The sequence below is a fragment of the Coturnix japonica genome, chromosome 23 (genome assembly GCF_054131305.1).
Source record: "Coturnix japonica strain WE chromosome 23, WE-NBRP24, whole genome shotgun sequence".
In the NCBI taxonomy this organism is placed as follows: Eukaryota; Metazoa; Chordata; class Aves; order Galliformes; family Phasianidae; genus Coturnix; species Coturnix japonica.
The window spans coordinates 7,771,593-7,793,244 of NC_140685.1; the positions used below are offsets into that span (position 1 = coordinate 7,771,593).

The window sequence follows — 21,652 nt, forward strand, 5'->3', positions numbered from 1 at the left end:
GGAGCTCTGATAGGGGAAGCAGCGGGGATGAGCGTGGCTCTGGTGTCCAGCCTTGCTGTGAAGCCCATGCTATGGGGCAGGGACCCACAGGGACAGCTGTGCTAGGAATAAAAAGCACCTTTGCAGACTTGATGTCCTACCAAGATAAGAACAGCACTGAGAAAGTAAAGCACAGAGAGATTAAAAAACTCACAAGTAGCAGAGTGAAGAGAATAACAGAAGAATCCTGGCTGTCCCTTCCTGCAGCTGAGCTTCTGGTCAACCTGCTCCAAGTTCATAACCTAAGAGATGGTTTCTTGATGGCATGAAACATCAGTGGCAAATTAGTTGCATAAGTAGAGTAACTCCATGGGAAGAGGAAAGGGGAACAAAGCAGAGCTGGCAGAGGCACTTTTACCTGGTTCTCTTGAATATATGTTGTTTGCTTTGTTTTCATTTAGGAATCTACAAAGGACACTGCTTCCGAATCAACCACTTCCCTGAAGACAATGACTACGACCATGACAGCTCAGAATACCTTCTCCGTAAGTTGGAAAGCACTGCCTGGTGCACAGAGCTAACAGCCTGAGAGCCCGAGAGAGGGATTATTCATTGCAAGAGCCCAGCCCTCAGGGTCCCTATTTTAAGGATATCCTCCATCCATGGGAACTCACCCCATTTTGGTTCTCTTAAAATTACATGGAAATGTTCTTAATGGAAACAAGATCATTTCCAGATTGGAGAGGATGTTTTACAGAGGGAGCATTTAGTTGGTTCCTGTACCAAAAGCGGTTTGAGGAGTGAATTCCTGCCCATGAGGAAGCTTTTCCTGTCGCTTAAACACAGCCCTTATGCAAGCCTCATCCTTTGCAGCTGCTCCAAACCACCTCCCATGCGGTGAAATTGCTGCAGCTTAGGAAGGAAGCTGAAATTCCTGCAGATAACAGCAAAATCTCAGTGGGAATGTGGGCTGCAATTTCCCTGCACGGCAGCTGGCCGCTGATGCTCTGTGCTGGTGTGAAAGCCCACACAGAAGTACTTCCATCCACTGACATGGCAGTTGTTCTGCCTTCCTCCTGACCGCGGCTCACTCAGTTGAAACAACATCTTGGAACCTGAGTGTGAGACTTCATGAATCCTGCAAAACCTGAGTTAGATTTCCCCTTCCCTTGCCACATTTACCTTGTTGTTTCTTTCGTGCAAAAGAGCTGCCCAGCGAAGCTGAAAGCAATGCCTTTTGCAAGAGAAAGAAACTGCAGTTCACAAGGTGTTGGGAAAGCTTCAGGGAGCAATGAGCCTGGCTGCTGGCTGAGACATCCAGTGAGGCAAAGTGCTCCTCAATTACACCGCTATTAATTACCTGAAACACCACTTAGAGAACCACTCTGTCCTTCTGCTCGCTTCTGGGAAACAACTTCTGTTTACTAAGACAAGAAGGGGGAAAAATAGGGCTCTGCAAAGTGTGCTTACCAGAAAACCCGAATCTTTTTTCATCTTTCCTCTTGTCAATTTCGATCAGTCATGATGCTGAGGTGACGTGATTGCAGTGCTTGGGCGAAGTCGAGCTTGCAGAGTGCGAGCACGGCTGCATTTATCTTTCATACAAAGCCTTGGAACTAATGTTCAGTTGATGCCAAGTCAGCTTTAGGAAAGAAACATGATTAGTAAAAGGACTTTAAAGGAAAGATGAATTAAGCAGCGCCTTGATAAAAGTGCATTATGTCATCTTTGTTTGGAGGAAGGGATGGGAAAAACAGTTACAGCCGCTCTGTAAGACAGGAGATGGGTAAATTGTTTGTAGGTGTACTGTGACTGATGATCCTAAAAGCTGCTTTCAGGAGTCACTAAGTACAGACCTTAAAAGCAAGTTGGCCCAATCCTTGGTGCCTCCTGCAACACTGGGATGCAGCCACTTCTCCTGAGCCCTGCATGGAGAGCAGGAACCCTGCTTTAACTCCTGGAGGGAAAACTGCCACTTCAAATGAAATGAATGCAGATCATTTAGAGATTACTGGAAGGTTGTGTACCTAAATCAAGAATAAATGGGCTTATATGTAAATGTACATATCATCTAATGAGACACAGATCTCGTCTAACAAGACACAGAGACAAGGAGTTTGCATCCTGCTCACAGGAGATGTGAGACCCTCCTTCCCACTTCTGCCCCCTCTGTAACACCTTTGCAAGCTGCTGTTCCCACATCAGCCTTCAGGACCTGCAGCCGTTCTTCAGCACAAGACCTTGGCTGGGGACAGCCCTAATTCTTTGTCTTAGCGAGGCAAAGGGAAAAGCAGTTTGGATTTTGCCCTTTCTGCACTTAATCTGCTCCCTGCAAAACCAAAAGAGCAGCGGCCCAAGTGACTGCAAACACATGCAAGGAAGCTGCAAGCCCTCCTGCTCAGCTCCTGCAGCTGCATACAGCAGGAAGGCAGCATAGGGCCGAGCACAGCCCCGTGGCTGATGGCACAGCCCATGCATTGCTTCCCCGAGGTGCCAGCACACAGAGCGCGGCCGATGCGAACAGACAGGATGGTAAACAAGGAGAAAGCAGAGGAGAGAGCAAAGCCCAGATTCCCTTAATGCTGTTTGACCTGCTGTCATTTTATTACCAGTACTGGGAGACATATGTAAATTCTACATGGTACCTATGAGCCTCCTTTTAAATTCCAGAGCTGAAAGTAGCCATTGTACCCAAGGGAATACAGTATGTTTTGTTTCTCTTCGCATTAATTAACTAATAGAGAAAAATTACCTCTGGGGCTTTTTGCTAGATGTGATACAACCCACCCCGTGTACATGGCGCGTCTGGCAAGTCCCTTCTCATACTGTCACAGAAGCAGTTTAGAGAAGTCCTTTGAAATCACAGAACTGTAGGGGTTGGAGGGGTGGAGATCCCCCTGTCCAACCCCACTAAAGCAGGTTCCTTGGAGTAGGCTACAGTCATTATCAAATCATTATAAACTGCTCAAAGATAAAATATAGGAAAAAGATAAGCAGATAGTGCGGCCACAGCAGATTTCAATCCTATGCTGCCTTTTGTTGGGATATAAATAGACAATGACTTGAGGTGCTTCTGTGTCCATGAGCACAGAGTCTTTTTCTGATAACTGACCCCAAAAACTGACCCAAAAGTTAAAGCACTTCTACCTCTGACCACACCCAGGGATGCACCCAGCACAAGAGAATGCACTCTCAGCACTCAGCACATATCCAACCTGACACCCTCACTCCTTGGGTCTGCCAATTACTGCAAGACTCACTCTGAACAGGAAAGCACCCAGCTGAGCTGGGTTAAATCCGGACAGAACATTCCCCCTCAGCAAAGGACACGTGCAGCAGCCTTGCCAGGTTTGGTAGGAGATGTCCTTTTCTCACAGTGGCAGATCAATACGGGCACAAGCTTCCCAGGCAGGGACTGTCTCTTTGCTTTATGTTTGCACCATCCTAATGAGCCCCGGGCCTGTCGCTGGGGCTCCCGGGGGCTTTGCAGCACACACAAAAGAACTGCTGTTATTAAATGCCCAGCCCTGTCCCTCTTGCAATCTGTGGGAGTTTTGCCACCGGTCACCAGGGGAATCGTTTGAAAGCAATTCACTAAATTGGCAACGCCACCAACATCAGAAGTCAAATGAGAAATCAGCAGCAGCAGCATCTGGCCATTCCTGCTTGGGAAGCAGCACCATGTGTGTCCCCGGGAATATGGCACCTCAGGGGGACTGCAGCAGCCTATGGTCCCAGATGCCATTTAATGGCAGCCTTTCCCTCCTCGTGCCCCCAGCTCTGCAGGCCCCCCATCCTCCCCATGCGTGTCCTCACACTGTGCTGTCCTCTCCCCTTTCATCTGCTGCCTTGCCCTATAGTGTCCCATAGGGTCTGAAGGCTGGCTAGATGCAGTGGCTTAGATTGCTGTGTAGGGATTTTATAGCCCATACTGATGAATAGGCTGAAGCACACAACATTTTAAGTGACTCCATTTAGCTGTCAGGAAACTAAACGCAAACACCCAAGATTGTTACAATTTCCTCCTTAGATACTTGAAAGATTTCAAAGTCCTAAATAGTCAACAGGGACGAAAAGAGTAATTAGCACACTGCTAACACAAATGCTGCGGACTCCAAGAGCTTTGCTCACCTTACACACGTGCAATAGACCCTCTGCTGAGGCTGTCCCCAAACAGCACAGAGTTCATCGCCAGCTCGTGAATATTTCAGTGCTGCCCGCTGCGTGATGCTGGCTGTCATTTACCTCGTGCTTCATCAGAAATGTTCTGGTGGCATCACATTAAGGCAAAAACATCAGATTTCCCAGGGGGAAACTCAAGAGATTGAAGTTGCTTAAATAAGAGTAGCCCTGCTATGTTGACCACTCACCTTGGCTCTCCCACACCTGCCCACAAATGCAGAATCAGTGGTAACTGCAGCAAAATGTGGGGTTTGGAAACTTTGCTGTCTCCACAGCAGCACCTGAGGAGGCATCTGAAATGATGGTCTGTTGTGTTTGCTTCCTATCTCCCCTGCAGGCATTGTCCGTGCCTCCAGTGTGTTCCCCATTCTAAGCACAATATTGCTGCTGCTGGGAGGGCTCTGTGTTGGAGCAGGGAGGATTTACAACAGCAAAAACAACATTATTCTCAGCGCTGGAATTCTCTTTGTCGCAGCAGGTATGTCCTCCTTAAATTGAGTCCTTAAAAAGCTCTGCCTTTTTGGATTGAAACGTGCATAAATGCAGCTTCATCTGGTGGGAAAGCCACCAGCAAGGCCTGGCCTGGCCAAAAATACCATGGGGCAACTCCCAGCCCAGTGAGGAGAGAAGGACACTGCATCACATCCACAGCTCTTCTTCAATTTCCTGAATTTCTTCCCCAAAGTCCCAATTCTTTCAAGCCATTTTCATTGCAGGTGGGCATCACGTGCTCCTGCAGCTTAATGCTGCTGAGCTGCTCATATCCAAATCAGGAAATCCTGTTTTCGTTGTTCACTGCTGATGAAGGAGAGCACAAGGAAAACAAGTGAGGTCGAGCCTTCTGGCTGGGTGCAAAGCTTCTAGGACTGATTTTCCCACAGGGTAACTGGGTGACACATCTCTCCCTCTATCCCCTTCCTCTGCTGAGGGCAGGACCAACCTCATACTAGGCAAGTTTCTTAAGAAAAGAAAATGTTCTTGAAGCTGTACAAAAAGCAAATCCTTGAGAAACTTTCATTTTTCTTGAAAAAGAAATTGCAGGAAGCTAAAGCTCGTAGCATGCAGCTTTTGCTCTACTTAAAATGTACTAAACATAAGATGCCTAAATAGAAGCACGAATCAGGCATCTCTTACATCCCGACCCTTTTTTTCTCCTCTTATGTGAGGACAGAAAAACTTCACCTATACTCGGTGAGTGTGCTTCCCATGTTAGAAACATCCAAGAGAGCCATCCACATTGTTAATAGTTTTCCCTGAAGCTCACATTAAGCATGCTGCATTCAGATGGAAATTCAGGTGGAAGAGAATTTGTCTTGATCAAGGTGAACAGCCATAGCCCTGAGCTCAAAATGTATTTTTACTACTAACAATATTAGCAAGTTCCCATACGCTGCTTCTTTCCCATCATGTCAATGAGGAAATGGGGACGGATCCCAATGAATCTTTTAAGATCTTTGCAAGCAACCACAAACACGATGTGGGTCTATTCTTTGTTTTTCAAGAAAGAACTAAATCTGTAGATAGTTAAAAGAGTAAATGTAACTTAATGAAATTTCCTGTTCATAGTCTTAGAAATATTCTTATCTATAAGGTAACATGGCTTGAATTTTTTAATTTCCCAGCCACGTGACAGCTGACTTCTGTTTTTTCTCTCGCTAGGACTAAGTAATATCATAGGGATCATTGTCTACATATCAAGCAACGCAGGTGACCCAAGTGATAAGCGAGATGAGGACAAAAAAAACCATTACAACTACGGTTGGTCTTTCTATTTTGGAGCCTTGTCTTTTATCGTGGCTGAAACCATAGGTGTTCTGGCTGTGAACATTTATATTGAGAAGAATAAAGAGCTGAGGTTTAAGACCAAGAGGGAATTCCTTAAGACTTCCTCCAGTTCTCCTTATGCCAGGATGCCAAGCTACAGGTACAGGAGGCGGAGATCCAGGTCCAGTTCTCGATCTACAGAGCCTTCTCCATCTAGAGACATTTCCCCGGTTGGCATGAAGATAGCAAGCACCATTCCCATGAACGAGATTTCCATGTACACTCTTTCCAGAGAGCCCTTGAAGGTCACAACAGCCGCCAGCTACAACGCAGACCAAGAAGCCAGTTTTCTGCAGGTCCACAACTTCCTTCAGAAGGAATTTAAGGAAGGACTCCACGTCAACATGGTCAACAGGAGAACAACGCCTGTCTGAAGTTCCTTCCCCTCCCTGTGCTTTTTGACAAGAATATCAGAACAGACCTGTCATGAAAGAGAAGGAGCGACGTTAAAATACCCTCTCACCTCTTTAACTGTGGCATGTATTGAGGCAGCAAGTGGGGATCCTCTGGACCAACAAAAGATGTTACACGCTTGTAGCTTTTTCGAAGCTATTTGGAGTTTGTTTCTTTCAGTTCTTGGTGTCACAAGATGAAGGTAGTTCATGTTCCTGCACTTCTGTAATGTGTACAAACCCTTGGAGAAGCTGTGAAGGACTTGCCACCAGTGTGACTCAAGGGTCGCAGAATTGTTGTACAACTGTTTTCTAAATCAAGATCCCTTACTACAAACTTGCAACTATAATTTACAACCAAGCCCAAGGATACGAACTAGTCCTCCAGCGATCAGCTCCCCTTTGACACAGCGTGAGCTTTGCCTCTTCCAAAAAATAAAAAGAAAAAAAAAAAAGAAAAAAAAAAAAGAAAAATATAGAAGATATTTTTGAAGGCAACAATGTCTAAAACTGACCTGTGCTACTGAACCTGTAGATCATCCATGTGCTGAGCATTACAGACTCCCTGACGGGGCACTGAGGGGTCTCCTACCTGGGGGGTGGAAGGCAACCCTCTGGGCAGCGCGGGTGGGGAGAACAGGGTGGGTGCATTGCCCAGCAAGGGCGGGATTAAGGTAGGTGGGACTTGAGCGTCTTTGCAAATATCATTTCTTGCCTAACAATTAGAAAACTTGAATTCTCATTCTGACTAGCCCTAGTGCCTGATCCGGCGAGGTGCTGAGTGCTGTCTGCCAGGAGCAGGCCCTTACGGACTGCGTACAGCCAGGGTGAGGAGCAGGGCTGAGCCTGCGACCACAGCCCCTATTTCCTTACTGCTTCACAAGTGCAACACTAACGCTACTGGAAACTAAGATATCTGAGCAACACGCGTACGAAGATGAGAAGCTGTTATGTTCGGACTAGCAACACATCCTGCAGCAATGGGAGCTGAGCGTTAACAGAATAGATGGCGACTTTGTGGGTTTTTTTTGAAGTGGAACAAAAACAATTGCCGTTTATGAGATATTTATTAAACTTTTTATTATGAATAAGTGCCGCGTGGTGCAAGGTATAGTTGCTTTTAGATGGAAATGATGGGTCAGCCTAATTTAATTTATTTCGTAATGATGATTCTACTTATGTGCAGAGAGCCCACAGGAAACTCTATGCATCTCCTAAGGGGGAGATTGGTCTGCACCCTTTGCTTCTATATGTTTCTAAAAGGGTCTGAATTATTTTTCTTTTAAATTTCTGCTTTTGTTTTTACACCTAGGCTTGGATTCTCAAATCTTGAGGGCCTAACTTGAAGGTAATTTAATTTAACAGTACTCACATCTCTTTTAGCGATCATTCAGCCAAGCCATACGAGAATGAGGTGCCCGATTCCCCTTGAACGAGTTAGTTGCAATGAGAGAGGAGCATCCAGTTCCTGTAGGCTGCTTTGAACACATCCATCTTTTTCACCCTGAAAATCTTTGCTACCTGAAGACTAGAGAAATGGTGACAAGGAAAGAACATGACTTGAGAAACTTGACAGTGAGAGATCTCAGCCAAGCTGTTAAAACCTCATTAGTCTTAACTCACCCTATGGTGGCCGCAGTGTCACAACGCGATGGTGGTTTGGATGCGAGGCTTTCAGCCAGTGGAACCAAGTCCTCCAGCGAAGCCCTGGGGGAGCTGCCTTAACAACCCACTAAGTCAAACCTCTCCCTCCCACCTAAACCCTGCTTGGCCCTCTCTCCTTGCAAGAACCGAGACAATGCTCAGTCTTAAGTGCAAGTCTTCCCCTAGTCGCTGTCCTGCTCTGTTCTGCCCTCATCATGGCAGATGATGGAAAGCATTATTTTGGCAAACCATCCAGCGGAGGTGGGCTGGAGCCTTCATCCCTGCTTGTTATGAATTTCCATTCAGGTTAAAACTCTGCTGGGATCCTTTTTCAGACCTCTGAACTCTGAGAGCTGATACGAACGGAGTGATGGGAACTATTGAAAAGAAGTAGAAAACATCGTGCTTCTTTCTGTATCAACACACTATGGAGAAAGGTATTACACGAGCTTTTTAAACATATTCAAACAGAGGCAGACAAGAAAACTTTTTTACCTACTTTTCGGCTAGGACAACGAAAAAGAGTTCTAAAATTATTAAAGTTCTTGACGAAAGGTTTTTTTTACAAGAATCTTTATGCTTTCAAACAATAAATTATTTCCTACTTTTTGAGACTTCGTAATATTAAAATACTTTGATTAGCTATGATAGAAGTAGAAGTTTGCAATGAAAAAAAAACCTTCTGTCTCATTAGTGTGTCATACTAAGTGCTAATTAATTTACATCTAATTATAGTCAATGTATTTTTCAAGTGCAATTTCCCAGAACTATTTGTTTCCCACTGTGTTAATAAACTAATAGTTAGAAATAAGTCCCATCCGTGTTTACTGTAATTAAGAATAAAACTGTTCCCTTTCAAACCAGGAGTTAGATATAGGCTGTTTGTTCTAAACTCATGTCCATTGAACAGAAAGTGGACAGTGTGAGGTTCCCTTTGCGCCTTGGTTTTGTTCTTTCTACCTTCATTCGGAGTAAATATGCTTAAATGCGCTCACAGTGGGGATGTGTCCCTGGGATGGTGCTGGGACATGGATTTGAGGCACTGGGAGGTGATGGGGATTGGGATGCACGTCCTGTGGGAGGATGGGGCAGTGATTTCACATCCCAAAAGCCAAGGTCTGTGTCAGACTGCAGCGTGCTGCTTTGTTCAGCCAAAGCAAAAAACAACCTGTGACATTTGCCAATTCCAATTAAAAAAAAAAATAAAATCCCCCCAAAATCCCTTTTCCTGTAGGAAACTTTGATTCCAACAAAACTGATTTGTGATCCTTGAGCATGAATGGTATCGATGTATCAGAAGGCACTGGATTGCTGTTGGACTTTGAAACCACTCAATGATAGTTTAAAATAAACCTGTTTCTCTGCATCTCTCTGTTCATCCCTGGACAGCATCTAAAACAGATCAGCCCCAGTTTCTCAGTAAGGCCCGCAGGTATCATCATCCCATCATTAACAACAGCCGGTCCTTTGGAAATAGCCTATAGCACACCACAACAGCAGAAATGCTATTGGAGCAGATTCCATTTTCTGAGAAACAAATTTCGAGTATCTCATCAGCTCTCTCTTTTTGGTTTCTCATACAGAATAGGAGAAATCACTTCATGTGCCCGTACCAATAACAGTAAACTCTTTTTATATTTCCTTTCTGTATGGATCACAACTCCACAAGGGCTAATATATCACATCCCTTGAGGTTGCATTTCTGTCTGCAGTTCTAACGTGTTATTGCCACTGTGCTTCAGTTCTGCTGGTGTAATCACAACCGTGTATAATGTACTTAATCCTTCCTTTTTAAATAAACCATTTTAAATGTATATCTGGGCTTGCGTGGAGAAAGATCTATAGATTCTCAGCTTCCAGATTCTCTGAGATGAGATTTCTGCATTGTTTTGTTCTTTTTTATGTTTCTACCTATTTTGATGGCAGCTAGTTTGTTTTACTGGAAGGGTAGGAACACTCTTGTGTTCACACAGAGCAAGAAATACCCAGGATAAGCCATCTCTACAACATTTCCAGACATTCAGGTAGGAACCTCAGAAAAAAAAAACACCTCCTAGTTTCTAGATTCTATGATTCTTGTTACCAGATTGAACATGGCCCAGATGAGGCGCACTCTTTAGCTGTTGGCTTGGTGTCTTCCTCAAATACTTCTTTCAACTTTCCCTTCCCATTTCCTATGCCTCCAGGTGGTCTCTCAATAGGAGGCTGCACATGTGCCTGCAAACCTGCAGCCCCCAGTGCTCACAGATAAGTGGGGTATCACAAACAGGGAGGATGTGGAGAGGGGAGCAAAGGCAGAGCCCTTACAGCTCTGGGACAGCCCTTACTGCCCAAAGGGACGGAGCCTGCAGGGAACAGTGCACCATGGGGCTGCTGGGCTGGCAGATGGGCAGCAGGCTTCTTTGTCTATTAAAGAACACATGACAACAAAAACTTGCTTTGTTCTCACCGTCTGCGAGGATTTCAGCCTCAGTCCTTGTCACTCGGTGAGGGTCTCCTGCAAGAAGGGAGCTGCAGGTCCTGGTTAGTGTGCTTGTGGTGAGCACTGAGGTCAGTCAGCACAAAATGCAGAGAGGTGCAGATGCTGGGGAGCAGAGCCACGCCAACACCTCTGCTGGGACAAAAAAGGCAGCACTTGGTCACGAGACACCATTTACCATTGTCTTGAGTAAAGAAACACGACCGTGCCATTTTCACTTTTTTCACTCACTGCTGCTAAGTGCCTCTAATTACAGCCCTGCCTGCTTCCCAACAGGTCCTCATTAATACTCTGTTTATATTTCAAGTGATATTGATTTTTGGAGGCAAATGCTGCCCAGCTGACACAGGGACACAGCGAGAGCCAATCCTCTCTGCTCCTTCTGCCCCTTTGGGTATCAGCTTCACTGGTTGTTTGTCCATAGTTTGGGGGGAACAGGTCCTGTGGGAGCACAGCCCAACCAAGGAGTTTCCTCTCTCAATAACCAGTGGCACCAAATCATGTTATTTGCCAGGGAAGGATGAAATTTTCCTTTTTCGTTCACCTTCATTATTTCCTGAACGTTTTTAACAAAATTCACCCCCACGCCCCCCCCAAAAAAGGAAGGAAAAAGAAAGGCAAATTCTGAGGGACAATCCAGATTACAGAGTACCTGAATGAGAGCAGACAGCAGGATCCTTGCCAGCATTGGAAGAGGCGCAAAAACCTACAGCAACAAAAGAAGCAATGATGGTCCTCACCACCCTCACCACCCTCTGAGTGGAACATATCCTTTCAATATGGAATCACAGAATGGTTTGGGATGGAAGGGACCTTCAGGTATCATTTAGTCCCAGCCATTCTCCAGTGGAATTACAATGATATAACTTCACCGTATTTCAGAAGTTAAACTTTGGACATAAACCTTTCTCTTCTTCTGGAGGGAAGCACAGCACCATCCTTCAGACACCTCTAAATACCTTCACGAGTCAATATGAGTAAAAACAAGCAATACAACAGATAAAAATTGGCTCCTTTGGCATGTCCTTTACAGCCTGCCCTTCTGCCAGCACCCAGCTCCAAAGCTCCCCGTGCAGACACAGCCACGAGCTGCCGGCGTGTGCAGGCACTTTGCAGGCTCTGGCTCTGTTATTAAGCTATTTAGGATCAGACTGAACGCAGCTCCGCCGCTATTATAAACACAGATGGCTTAGAACCTAACTGAAAAGTTAATCATCTCTTTAATGCCTATTTCTGGTCATGCTGCAAGTCAGCAGAACGGAGTCTTTCAGTGGCGGTAGCGGCTCTGAAGGAGCACCCGCTTGGCCGTGGGAATCCAAAACAAACGCGGGATGGGACGGGGCGGAAAGCTGAGCTTTCCTCTCTCTGTGCATTAATAGCCTCCTGACACAGCCCAGCAGCTGGGGCTGACATTTTGCAGAGGCTCAGACGCGCCAGGACGAAGGGAGCCCGCGTGGGGAGGCTGCGGGTGAGCAGGACTCAGGGCAAGGCGGCCCAGGAGCTGCATCCCAGCACGGGATGGACGAGACCAAACCACTGAAGGTGCGTCTCACCTTCTGCGTGCTGCTGGTGGGCGTCTCGCTGCTCTTCGCGGCCGTGGTGACGGACCACTGGGCTGTGCTGAGCCCCAGGGTGGAGGACTTCAATGCCACCTGCGAGGCGGCTCACTTCGGGCTCTGGAGGCTCTGCACGAAGAGGATTCAGATGCAGGAGCAAGGTGCCAAAGAGAGGGGCTGCGGGCCCATCAGTCTGCCTGGAGGTACGTATGGCTGGTTGTCCCTGTGTGGCACTTTGCTTGGGAGGCTGCAGGATGCTGTGGGAACCGAATGTGGCCCAATGGGCTGCACAGTGCTGTGTGTTTGCAGCTGCATTTGAGTCATCGTCTCCAGTGCAATGGCAGCAGGGGGTAAAAGGGGAAGAGGGTCAGGCACGGTGGGAACTGGGACAGAGTGAGCTTTGCTGATGTCCCACAGCACCCAGGTGCACTGACAGCAGTGGGCAGAGCTTTAGCAGAAGGAGTGTTTAAAGAACTGGGCCCGACTGCATGGCTGTGCCTTTTGGATCCCCTGAGCCTGCTCATGGCCAGCACTAGCTTATCCCCAAGCAGTTTCAAGAACAATCATTTCTCAGGGCAGGGAGCTGCCGTTTATATTGCGAGCTTCCAACAAGGAGTTGTAAACTCCAACAAGGAGTTCAAAACCAACTTGCTCCACCCTTCACTCTTCTCTCCCCATTTTCCCCTGCTGCAGTCAATGGGGAGCGGGCTCAGCTCCGCGCGTGGTGCCAAGTCAGCAACATTTGCACCGCGTGCACTGACGTTCCCATTTGTGACTGTGCTGCAGGAGGCCCGTAGGGAACTGGACACCTTCCAGGTCAGAAAAAAACAGGACTGCCTTCATGTCAGCTACGCTGCTAGAAATGAAATACATACATTAGCATATACTTGAAAACTTCATGTGAACAATCTTAGTGCCTGTGTTTGCTGTATGCTGCCCGTATTTGCACAGTTCTTTACCTATTTGGCTCAGTCACAGTGCTCAGATCTGCCTCGAACCAAATTTGGGAGTGTGTCACTCGCTGCTTCTCACAGAGGTGGTTGTGTGCCCAGGAGCACGCTGCTCACACCCTGCCCTTCCTCACATGGGGAGCATAGCACCCATGGAAGGAAAACCATAGAAATTGTTCAATAAACAACAAAACGGCTCAACTGCAGGGTAAATATAAAGCCCATAAATATCCAGCTGTCTGCAGACAGCAGTTTTGTGGCCAGGGCAGCATGAAAGCAGCTCCTGCCTTTGACAGACACCAGCATGTGCTCACAGAGCACTGAACCCCAGCCCAGAGCTGCCTTTCTCTGCAAAGAACCTCATGGAGCTGAGTCCCACACTGGACAGCCTGCAGCTTTTTCACTGTTTATAAAAATATTTGGCACTTTGGATGATATCTTGTGCCATGAGCAGCATCGGGGGCTTCAGAGCTCCTCGCATTCTTATCTCTGTCATAAAAACAACACCCAAATCCCCTTTTTGTTCACCATGGGGAGATGGGGAGAGCACAGCCCCCCTGGGCTGGGGCTGCTTAATGCTCAGTGTGCTCATTGGATCGATCTCAGTCCATTGAGGGGACAGAGAAGCTGTGCAGCCTGCAGCTGTCAAGGAAACCTGAATGGAGCAACAGGGAGAGGAGATGCAGACATTGGTTTTCCTGGAAATCATGAGATGTGGTCAGAGATCACTGCCAGCCCTGGAAAAGAAACAGCAGAACTTATCACTGCTTTAATGAGCATTTACCAGCCACTCCCTGAGGAAGAAATGGATGCCACAATTAGCACTATTTATTGGGTTCTGAGCAGAGGATGCGTTGGCTTGCAGTCCACAGAGCAGAACTGTGATTTAGGCAGAACTTTAAAATTTTACAGCACTCTTGTGAGGATGCTGACAAATTGGAGAGGATTCAGTGTGCTACTATGAGAAAGATGAAGTCCGGGGAAAGGGCTATAAAAGCTGGGAAATTTCAGGTGAATACTGAGATGTTTTCACCTGTGGTCTGAAGCCTGCTGGGGCAATGCACTGCTGGGGGAGCACAGCTCACCTCCACCTCTAGGAGAGCTCAGAAGTGTGCTCCTAGCTCAGGGCAGCAGCAGAGATGGGAGCTGGTGAGTGTGGGAACATGGGTGCCAGCATCTGGAATAGAGAGGAAATGTAGCAGAGCAAATAGGTTACCAGAAGATCTGCTTTGTTCCCCTCTGGTCCATATCCCCCCAGTAATGATGGATCTGAAGGGAAGGGGCCAGGAGTGTTGCAGGTGACCTGCAGCAGGGAGGACAGATAAACCACACACTATGTCCCTGAAGTTCACAGTGGCTCTAAATGACTGCAGAGCTCATGGGCTGCTCCATCAGCATACGACCTGTGGCAGAGAGAATGCAGTTAAGGGGTGGAGAGAAACAAAGATCGCCACAAAATTTTCTTCCACTATAAAACTCAATTTAAATCCCATCCATTATGTAAATGTGCTGTGACACAAATGGGCTTTTCTCTAATTCATGATGGCACCAGGGAGGGACTGAAGTGCCTCAGTTCTCTTGAGTAACAGGGAATCTTGTTGATAAAGACATTCCCAGCTCAGCAGTGCACCAATGTGTCTTTAAACTGAGAACAATACATCACAGCAGACAGTTCCCTATCTTTGAGAGGTTTCTGTGCTCTCCCCTTCACTGAGCCTTTGTGGAGTGAAGGGTTGGATCCCTGCATAGACACTGCTTGGCTTCACCTCACACTTTGAACAACCAACCAACCCAAGATGGAGCACACCATTTGTATCCCATCTCCCTCCCATTTAGCACGGGAGCTGAAGAATTCCCCAGCCCGGGTCACCAGACCCTCACTGACATCAGGCACCAACATGCAGCCTCTGCTCTGGGCCTCAAAATAGGCAATTTTAGACAGTGAGGTCTGAGTTCAGCTATGTTTTCTCCAGGGATCATATAGAACAGGTCAGGAGATGTCAGAGCTGAACATGAACTGGGTCTTCAGCGAGAAGAAGCTGCAGATGGAATAAAATTCAGCTTTTAAAACAAGTAGATAACAGCATCTCTGAGGAATCTTCCACTAATGGGCCCAAAAACGCTGCCTTGGAATTGCTCATCCCCTGGGAGAGGGAAAGTAAACCTTCCTTGAAACAGTAACTCTGCAATCTGCCATTTACATGACAGCAAAAAAACAAAAGAACCCAAGATGTAACACAGAGTGCTCTGCTACCTCCTCACCACGAGCAAAGAGAGCTGTGTGAATAAACAACAAATGCAGTTTGCTCTGGGAGCTCCTGGAAGCCAGTGCTGGCTCCATGACTGAACAGACCAGAGGTGTTGGTGGTAGGAGCCAGTGATCCTAAAGGGACAAACTGGGGTGCTGAAGAGCCCTCCAGCCCAGCACAGCAGAGAGCTGTAGGTGCACATTTCCAGCCAAATTCCCTACAAACAGCTGCTCCCCACCTCTCCAAGCTTCCAATTAAACAGGTTATAAATAGCAGGCACCCTTCGTCCCAGCCGTGCTGCTGCCAGGCTGGGGCTCAGCACTGTGAGTGACGTTGGGGTGTGAGGGGAAGGTGTCCAACCAGCAGCTTTATCTCTGTGCAGGGAGTGATCCCAGGAGGGCACCTGGGGAAGCACAGCTGTCAGGGCTGCTTAATCACCTCCTGAAGTGTTGTGATAGATCCAGGCCCAAATCCTCGAGGTCTGCCTCCTGCTGCTGTTATTGCTTTAGACAAAAAAAGGGGGGAAAAAAGCATTGTCTGGATGTCTGGAGTAGGAATGAGATCCCATTAGCACCTACCCAAAAAACATCGGTAGAAAGTAAATCCCATTCTGCTGTATTTTATCAGTGGTTTCCAAGCGCACAGAATTAAATATTCCTTTTTTCCCTTTCAGTTCAGAACTGCTCCTATTTCAAGCACTTCACACCCGGACAGAGCTCGGAGATATTTGAAGTTACCACCCAGAAAGGTAAGAACAGCCCTGAAAAGCTTCTCTCCAACACAGCACAAATCAAGGAAGCACATGGGATGTAGGTGAATCATAGAATGGCCTGGCTTAAAAGGGACCACAGTGCTCATCCAGTTTCAACTCCCTGCTATGTGCAGGGTCACCAACCACCAGACCAGGCTGCCCAGAGCCACATACAACCTAGAAAGGGGAGGGGGTCCCCAGAACAAGGGTTCCATCCTGGTTCCATGGAAAGCAGGAGAGGAATTCCTATCAGATCCCACCCCAACACTGCCAGCACAACAGCATCACAGCTCCACCACTACCTGCCTCACTCTGAGCCTCACCATAGAAGCAAGAAGACATCAGTGAAGGATTTCACATCACAACTAACTCTGTGGGGCAGCTCCAGCACATGGGAAAGACAGCTGAAAAGCATAACATTATGGAAATCACAGTGAAATAGTGGCAATGAGAACAAAGAGGGATACGTTTCCCCTTTCACAGCAGCCACATCTTGATGGGATCTAATTAGTAACAGGCAAAATGATTCCTCACGATTTTGCCTGGACACCCTTCTTTCTGAGTGACCTACCACAACATCACAGCAGCTGATGGGAACACGCTGAAAACATGCAAACATTCATGTCCTTTTGGTGTTTGCTTTCCTTTGGCAGAATACAGCATTTCAGCTGCAGCCATCGCCATCTTCAGCGTTGGCTTTGCAATCATCGGAACAATCTGCGTCCTCTTCTCCTTCCAGAAGAAGAGGGACTACCTGCTGAAGCCAGCATCCATGTTCTACACCTTTGCAGGTAGGAGCACCTTCGTGCTGCTTGCCCTCAGCACAGCACTGAGAAACTCGGGTAAATCCTGGGTGGATGGACACACTGCTAAGTGCCTGGAGGTGGCATTTTCTTCCCATTCACAATGAGATGCCATGTATCTGTGTGTCACATCACACAGCAGCCTGAATTTTCTACAATTGCCTTTAAAAGGGGCATTTCTGACACATCAAGTGCAGGCCCTGGTCTAAATCAGAGCGATACGCTGTTCTATCTCATTTATTCTAAACACAGCAACATATGAGAACTCAAACCAAAGAAAAGATGATCCAGGCCCAAAATATGGCTCACCTGTGAACCCCACAGCACACTGAAAGGTAGTTAAGGATGGACAACTGACAGCTGGTTGTTCCATCCACTGCTCTCATCTCCTTCAGGTCTCTGCATCATCATCTCCGTGGAAGTCATGAGACAGTCTGTGAAAAGGATGATCGACAGCAAGGAAACAGCCTGGATGGAGTACAGCTACGCCTGGTCCTTCGCCTGTGCCTGTTCCGCCTTCGTCCTGCTCTTCGTCTTCGGAATCATCCTCCTCCTCATCGCGCTGCCCCGCTTCCCCCAGAACCCCTGGGAGACCTGCATGGATGCAGAACCTGAGCACTGATGCTCCCCCCATCCCCGAGAGAAGCCAGAGAGTATCTTGATAAAGTTTGTCTTTTTTAAGATGTCGGGATCTCACTGTACGATGGGCACTCCATTAACAAAGCCATTAATGAACCAAGGCATGTTCAGTTGTAACTATTACTTCATTTCTTTTCTTTTCTTCCTTTACTATTACTAAGAAGAGCAGTGCTGTGGGTGAAGGGCACTGCTCTCTTCCTCCTCCCCCTGCCAGGGGCTGTTTTGCCATTTGTGAGCACAGAGGACAGCTCGTGTCATGGAGCAGAAGGCTTCCCCAGTGCACACAGCATTGCTGGGGCTGCAGAGCAGCTCCATGAGGGGTAATTCCAGCCCTGTGGGAGCCCACCTCCCCTTGTGCCACACTGCTCTGCCTCCTGATGAGGAGTGAGCATGAAGAGCAATATTTCCCTCCAACACAAAGCACAACCTTCCAGTAGCCCTATGTTCTGGAAGCTGATGTGATGGATGAATCACCCGGCCCATCAATCCCCGCTAAGTCCAGCATTACAATGCAATTCTATAAGTGGTGTTTAACAGAGCTCTCATTTGTGCCTCGTGAATAGAAGGCTCACCACATACCTGTGTAAACCTGAACATCAGGAGAAATCCTTCAAGGCAGTTGTCATGAAGAAAGGGAGATGGGAGAGTCGGCCCCAAAAACGTGACGGTGGTGCGTGGCTGTTTGTGCACACCTGGAGGAACACAGAGTGCTGCTCCCAAAGCTGCTGGTTATTTACAGTTCAGCTTTTAGAGCCCACTCAGCATTTCTCATTGTTTTTCCTCTCGAGCAGGAAAAACATGTTTTTTGTTGTATTTTTCCCCCCTCTACCCAACAGTTTACAAAGCAGGAGAAAAGGAAACTCTTCATTTCCTCTGCAATTAACTGTCCTCAATTTTATCACACACACACACACACAAAAGCACAGAAAACGTCCAATTGTTTTGAATAGATCTGAAATGGTGACGCATCACAGCGCTGTGGGAAATCATGCAGCAAAGTGGGGTTGGGGCTGGCCCTGCTGCCAGCCACATCTCTGCTCTCCCATCAGAGAAGCAGCAGCAAGAAAACGGCCCTTTGTGAAGTGGCAGGAATCTTTTTCAAGCTCTTTGAAGCTGGAAAGCGCTACAACTAACATGCAGATTGTAAAGTTTGGGGATGAAGCACTCGTTGGTGCTCAGAGCTGGGAACGAGCTGGGGAACTCGCTCCTAATGAGACACATCACAAGTCTTGGGGCTGTCACTGCACTGCCATGAAACATTAACTGGGTCTGAAGTCTCATTTCTGGGCACGAGGCTGGAGTGCACAACTGGCATTTGTGCTGCATGGAAAGACAGGGGGCAGTTCCTAAGGAACTCCTTCACATGCTGCCATGGCACAGAGCAAACTGATGCTCCTTGCATCTACAAACGTATTGCAGATAGGCCTATCTCCCAGCCTCACTTATCCCCCATGTGCCCCTTTTGTGTCAAGGCTGACACACTTTGTACAAGCCCCATGAAGGCAATGGAAAGCTTCCCACTGGGTTCTGGGCTTTGGTTTGGATCCAGACATTTTCCAGCCTCCGGGCACTCACATTGCTCAGAGCAAATACACAGCAGTGAGAGCTCCCAGCAGTGAAGCACTGACTGCAGCCCCAGCTTCTAAACTCACCAAGCTTTACTTCCTATCTGCTCTATGAGAATAATAAAAGAATAACTTCATGTGGGGAGGAGGAGCTGTAATAAGGCTGTGTTAACCCCCCTGTTATGAGAGCCCACCACAGATGGGCTGATAGCTCTGGAAGAGGCCAGTATTGAAAGCGGGGCCAGGCAGCAGGGCCATGGTCTGTGGGATGCAGCAAGCTCTGCAGACTGAGTTCAGACTCCAGGCAGACACATACATGCACAGAACCCAACTGCTGTGCAGAAAACATTCATAGATTAAACCTCACCATAAACTTCATTTAAAATAAACGTCAGCTTCACACAGTGGGACGGTGCCCTTTTGAATGCTGTGTTGCCACGGTCCACAAACACAGGTCTATGTGGCTGCTCTGCACCATACATCACACATAGAGCAATGGGATCCGCTTGGGATTCATCAATCAAATCGTTTCCCCTTTCCATCATCACTCAGGGGCCAGAAAAGAGCATCACATCTTGGCTTTGACCAACATATAGATTGAAATACAGTGCACTCAGTATTTGTCCTCTGAAGTTGCCACAACCCCACATCCAACCAGCATCCCCACATTTGCTGTAAAACCTTTTTGCTTTTCTTGAAGGAAAAGAACTTTGTGTGATTCAATTCCAGACACAAGCAGCTAAAAAGACACTCGAGCAAATATTGCTACACCAGCAGAAACAGCCCATAATTCACATCAAGGAATACAATGTACACATTTTTTATAGGTTCCATAGATCATCACCAACCAATTTGACAGGTTAATTGTCCTCAGTTTTTTTGCTTTTTTAACTAGGAAAACCAGAAACTTCAAGTAACAAAACAAATGAAGAGAGCTGAGTGACAGCGCATGAAGCATCGTGGGTTTATTGCTTTGGAAATGTGCAGACTCTGATACGCTTCAGTTCACTCTAAAAAAGGCAAATTTCTGTCTGGTCAAACTTTGCTCTCAGTGCTACTCACTGTGGATGCATTGTACACACAGCAAAAGAACTGCTTATAGAGCATAACCTCTGCAAAAAACCCCACACCAGCTGCACTTGACAAATCCGGGAACAAAACATTAATTAATCAAAGTAGGGAATAATGCTCAAGGGGTTTGTAAAGTCAGTGGAATATTCACATATTGCTAAGGGTCGGTGGTGCCACAGTCCATGCAATTAAATATAATGGAACAAAGTATACTAGATGTCAACTTCCAGAGAAAATATGGATGCAAGGGCTTTGGATCTAATTAGTCAGCTTCTATGCATAACAGTTATTTAGTAGTTATATTGTGGAAACACATAAGGATGGGCTTTGAGTAGGTGCTAAGCATTATAAAGGGCCAAGATTTATGCTAGAGGGTATGGAGAAGCCCCTGACATGCTTTTGGTTATGATGACACTGTGGGCACATCTGAATGTATCCCCAGGTGGATCCATGGTACCTGGGGGTCCTGCAGAGCAGGAAGGGCAGCACGCAGCAGATGGGAGCCGAGAACTAATGGAGTGAGGCAGGACAGGAGCAAGAAAACTCTGCCTGAGACTTCAGTGGCTTTTTACAAATATGCTGATGTCTGCAGGCAAGAAAAAACATCAAGGCACAGACGAGCACATTCACAGCCAATGCCTCAATAAAACTTAACAGCAGAAGTCCTGTACCCTTAAGAAGAAAAAACATTGCTTCAGAATCCATTTCCATATTACCTCTTCTCCGTTCTTCATTAGTTCCCACCCTCACGCTGACACCCCATGAGAGCTCCAGAGCTTCCTCATGAAAACTGAGATCGTAAAGAATAAAACCAGACCCTTTTTTTTGTTAGTAAACACATTTTCTAAGTACAGGTCTGGACAACCCAGTCATTTAAATGCTGGACAAAGAGCATCAGATTTGGCATTATTTGTAATCTCAAACATTTCAGCTATCAGAAAAAACAAAGCCAAGAAGCCAAATAGAGAAACTGCCCAAAGCTTCCATCAATTAGAGATAATTTACGCAAACTAAGAATCTAAACTCATCAATTCTTACTGTAATTGTAACAGCTCTGTATTTACAGTGCAGCCTGAGCCCACTGGAGCCATCTGTAAGGCTTAATTTGATTTTCATAAGAGTTCAATTAAGCCCCAAAAGAGCTTACAGAACAGATCTGGGGGTTTTTAAGTAGCTACGACTGCAATAACAATTGAGCAGATCGCTTTAAAAAGCAAAAGAACCCACACAGGGCTGCATACAGGGCACGAGGGCCAGACAAAGCATTGCAAAATGATGTTGTGGGGATAAAGAAAAACTAACTTCCAAAAAATATAATGGATTCATGACTAATATTACCAGAGCAGACAGGAGATCTCCACCACATCCTCCCCAGACTTTCGGGTGGCAGCACTCAGAACAATTAGTGACCCAAATCTGCTGGGACATCCATGAAGTTACTGAATTGAAAGTGTACGACAAAAGTACCCGTAATATTTTCAGAGTAGATAAAATGTGATAAAGCTTGAAAGAGAACAGAGCGTGGTGAGATGCGGCCATCTCCCCTTTAACTAATTCACAGATAGCGG

General features: G+C 46.7%; 2 protein-coding genes across 2 annotated transcripts in view; both read left to right on the forward strand.

Annotated features, from left to right (window-relative positions):
• The window catches only part of CACNG4 (calcium voltage-gated channel auxiliary subunit gamma 4), a 36,338-nt gene extending 26,503 nt beyond the window's left edge, over positions 1–9,835 (forward strand). The window contains exons 2-4 of the mRNA XM_015879525.2: positions 441–524; positions 4,499–4,639; positions 5,821–9,835. Of these exons, the coding sequence (XP_015735011.1) occupies positions 441–524; positions 4,499–4,639; positions 5,821–6,359 (764 nt within the window). The 3' untranslated portion in view covers positions 6,360–9,835. The remainder of the gene's footprint in view (positions 1–440; positions 525–4,498; positions 4,640–5,820) is intronic.
• A 2,058-nt stretch (positions 9,836–11,893) lies between these two features.
• Positions 11,894–17,565, forward strand: CACNG1 (calcium voltage-gated channel auxiliary subunit gamma 1). Its single transcript, XM_015879532.2, has 4 exons — positions 11,894–12,259; positions 15,929–16,003; positions 16,660–16,797; positions 17,205–17,565. Exons 1-4 carry the CDS (start codon positions 12,019–12,021, stop codon positions 17,429–17,431), a joined length of 681 nt encoding a protein of 226 aa, XP_015735018.1. The 5' UTR covers positions 11,894–12,018; the 3' UTR covers positions 17,432–17,565.
• Positions 17,566–21,652: the final 4,087 nt, after the last annotated feature.

Excerpts from the sequence above, each read along its gene's own strand:
- CACNG1 (XM_015879532.2), top strand. The coding sequence starts at position 12,019 with ATGGACGAGACCAAACCACTGAAGGTGCGTCTCACCTTCTGCGTGCTG. Across the intron at positions 12,260-15,928 it reads GCCCATCAGTCTGCCTGGAG|TTCAGAACTGCTCCTATTTC; the intron begins GTACGTATGGCT and ends TTTCCCTTTCAG. Across the intron at positions 16,798-17,204 it reads CATGTTCTACACCTTTGCAG|GTCTCTGCATCATCATCTCC; the intron begins GTAGGAGCACCT and ends CATCTCCTTCAG.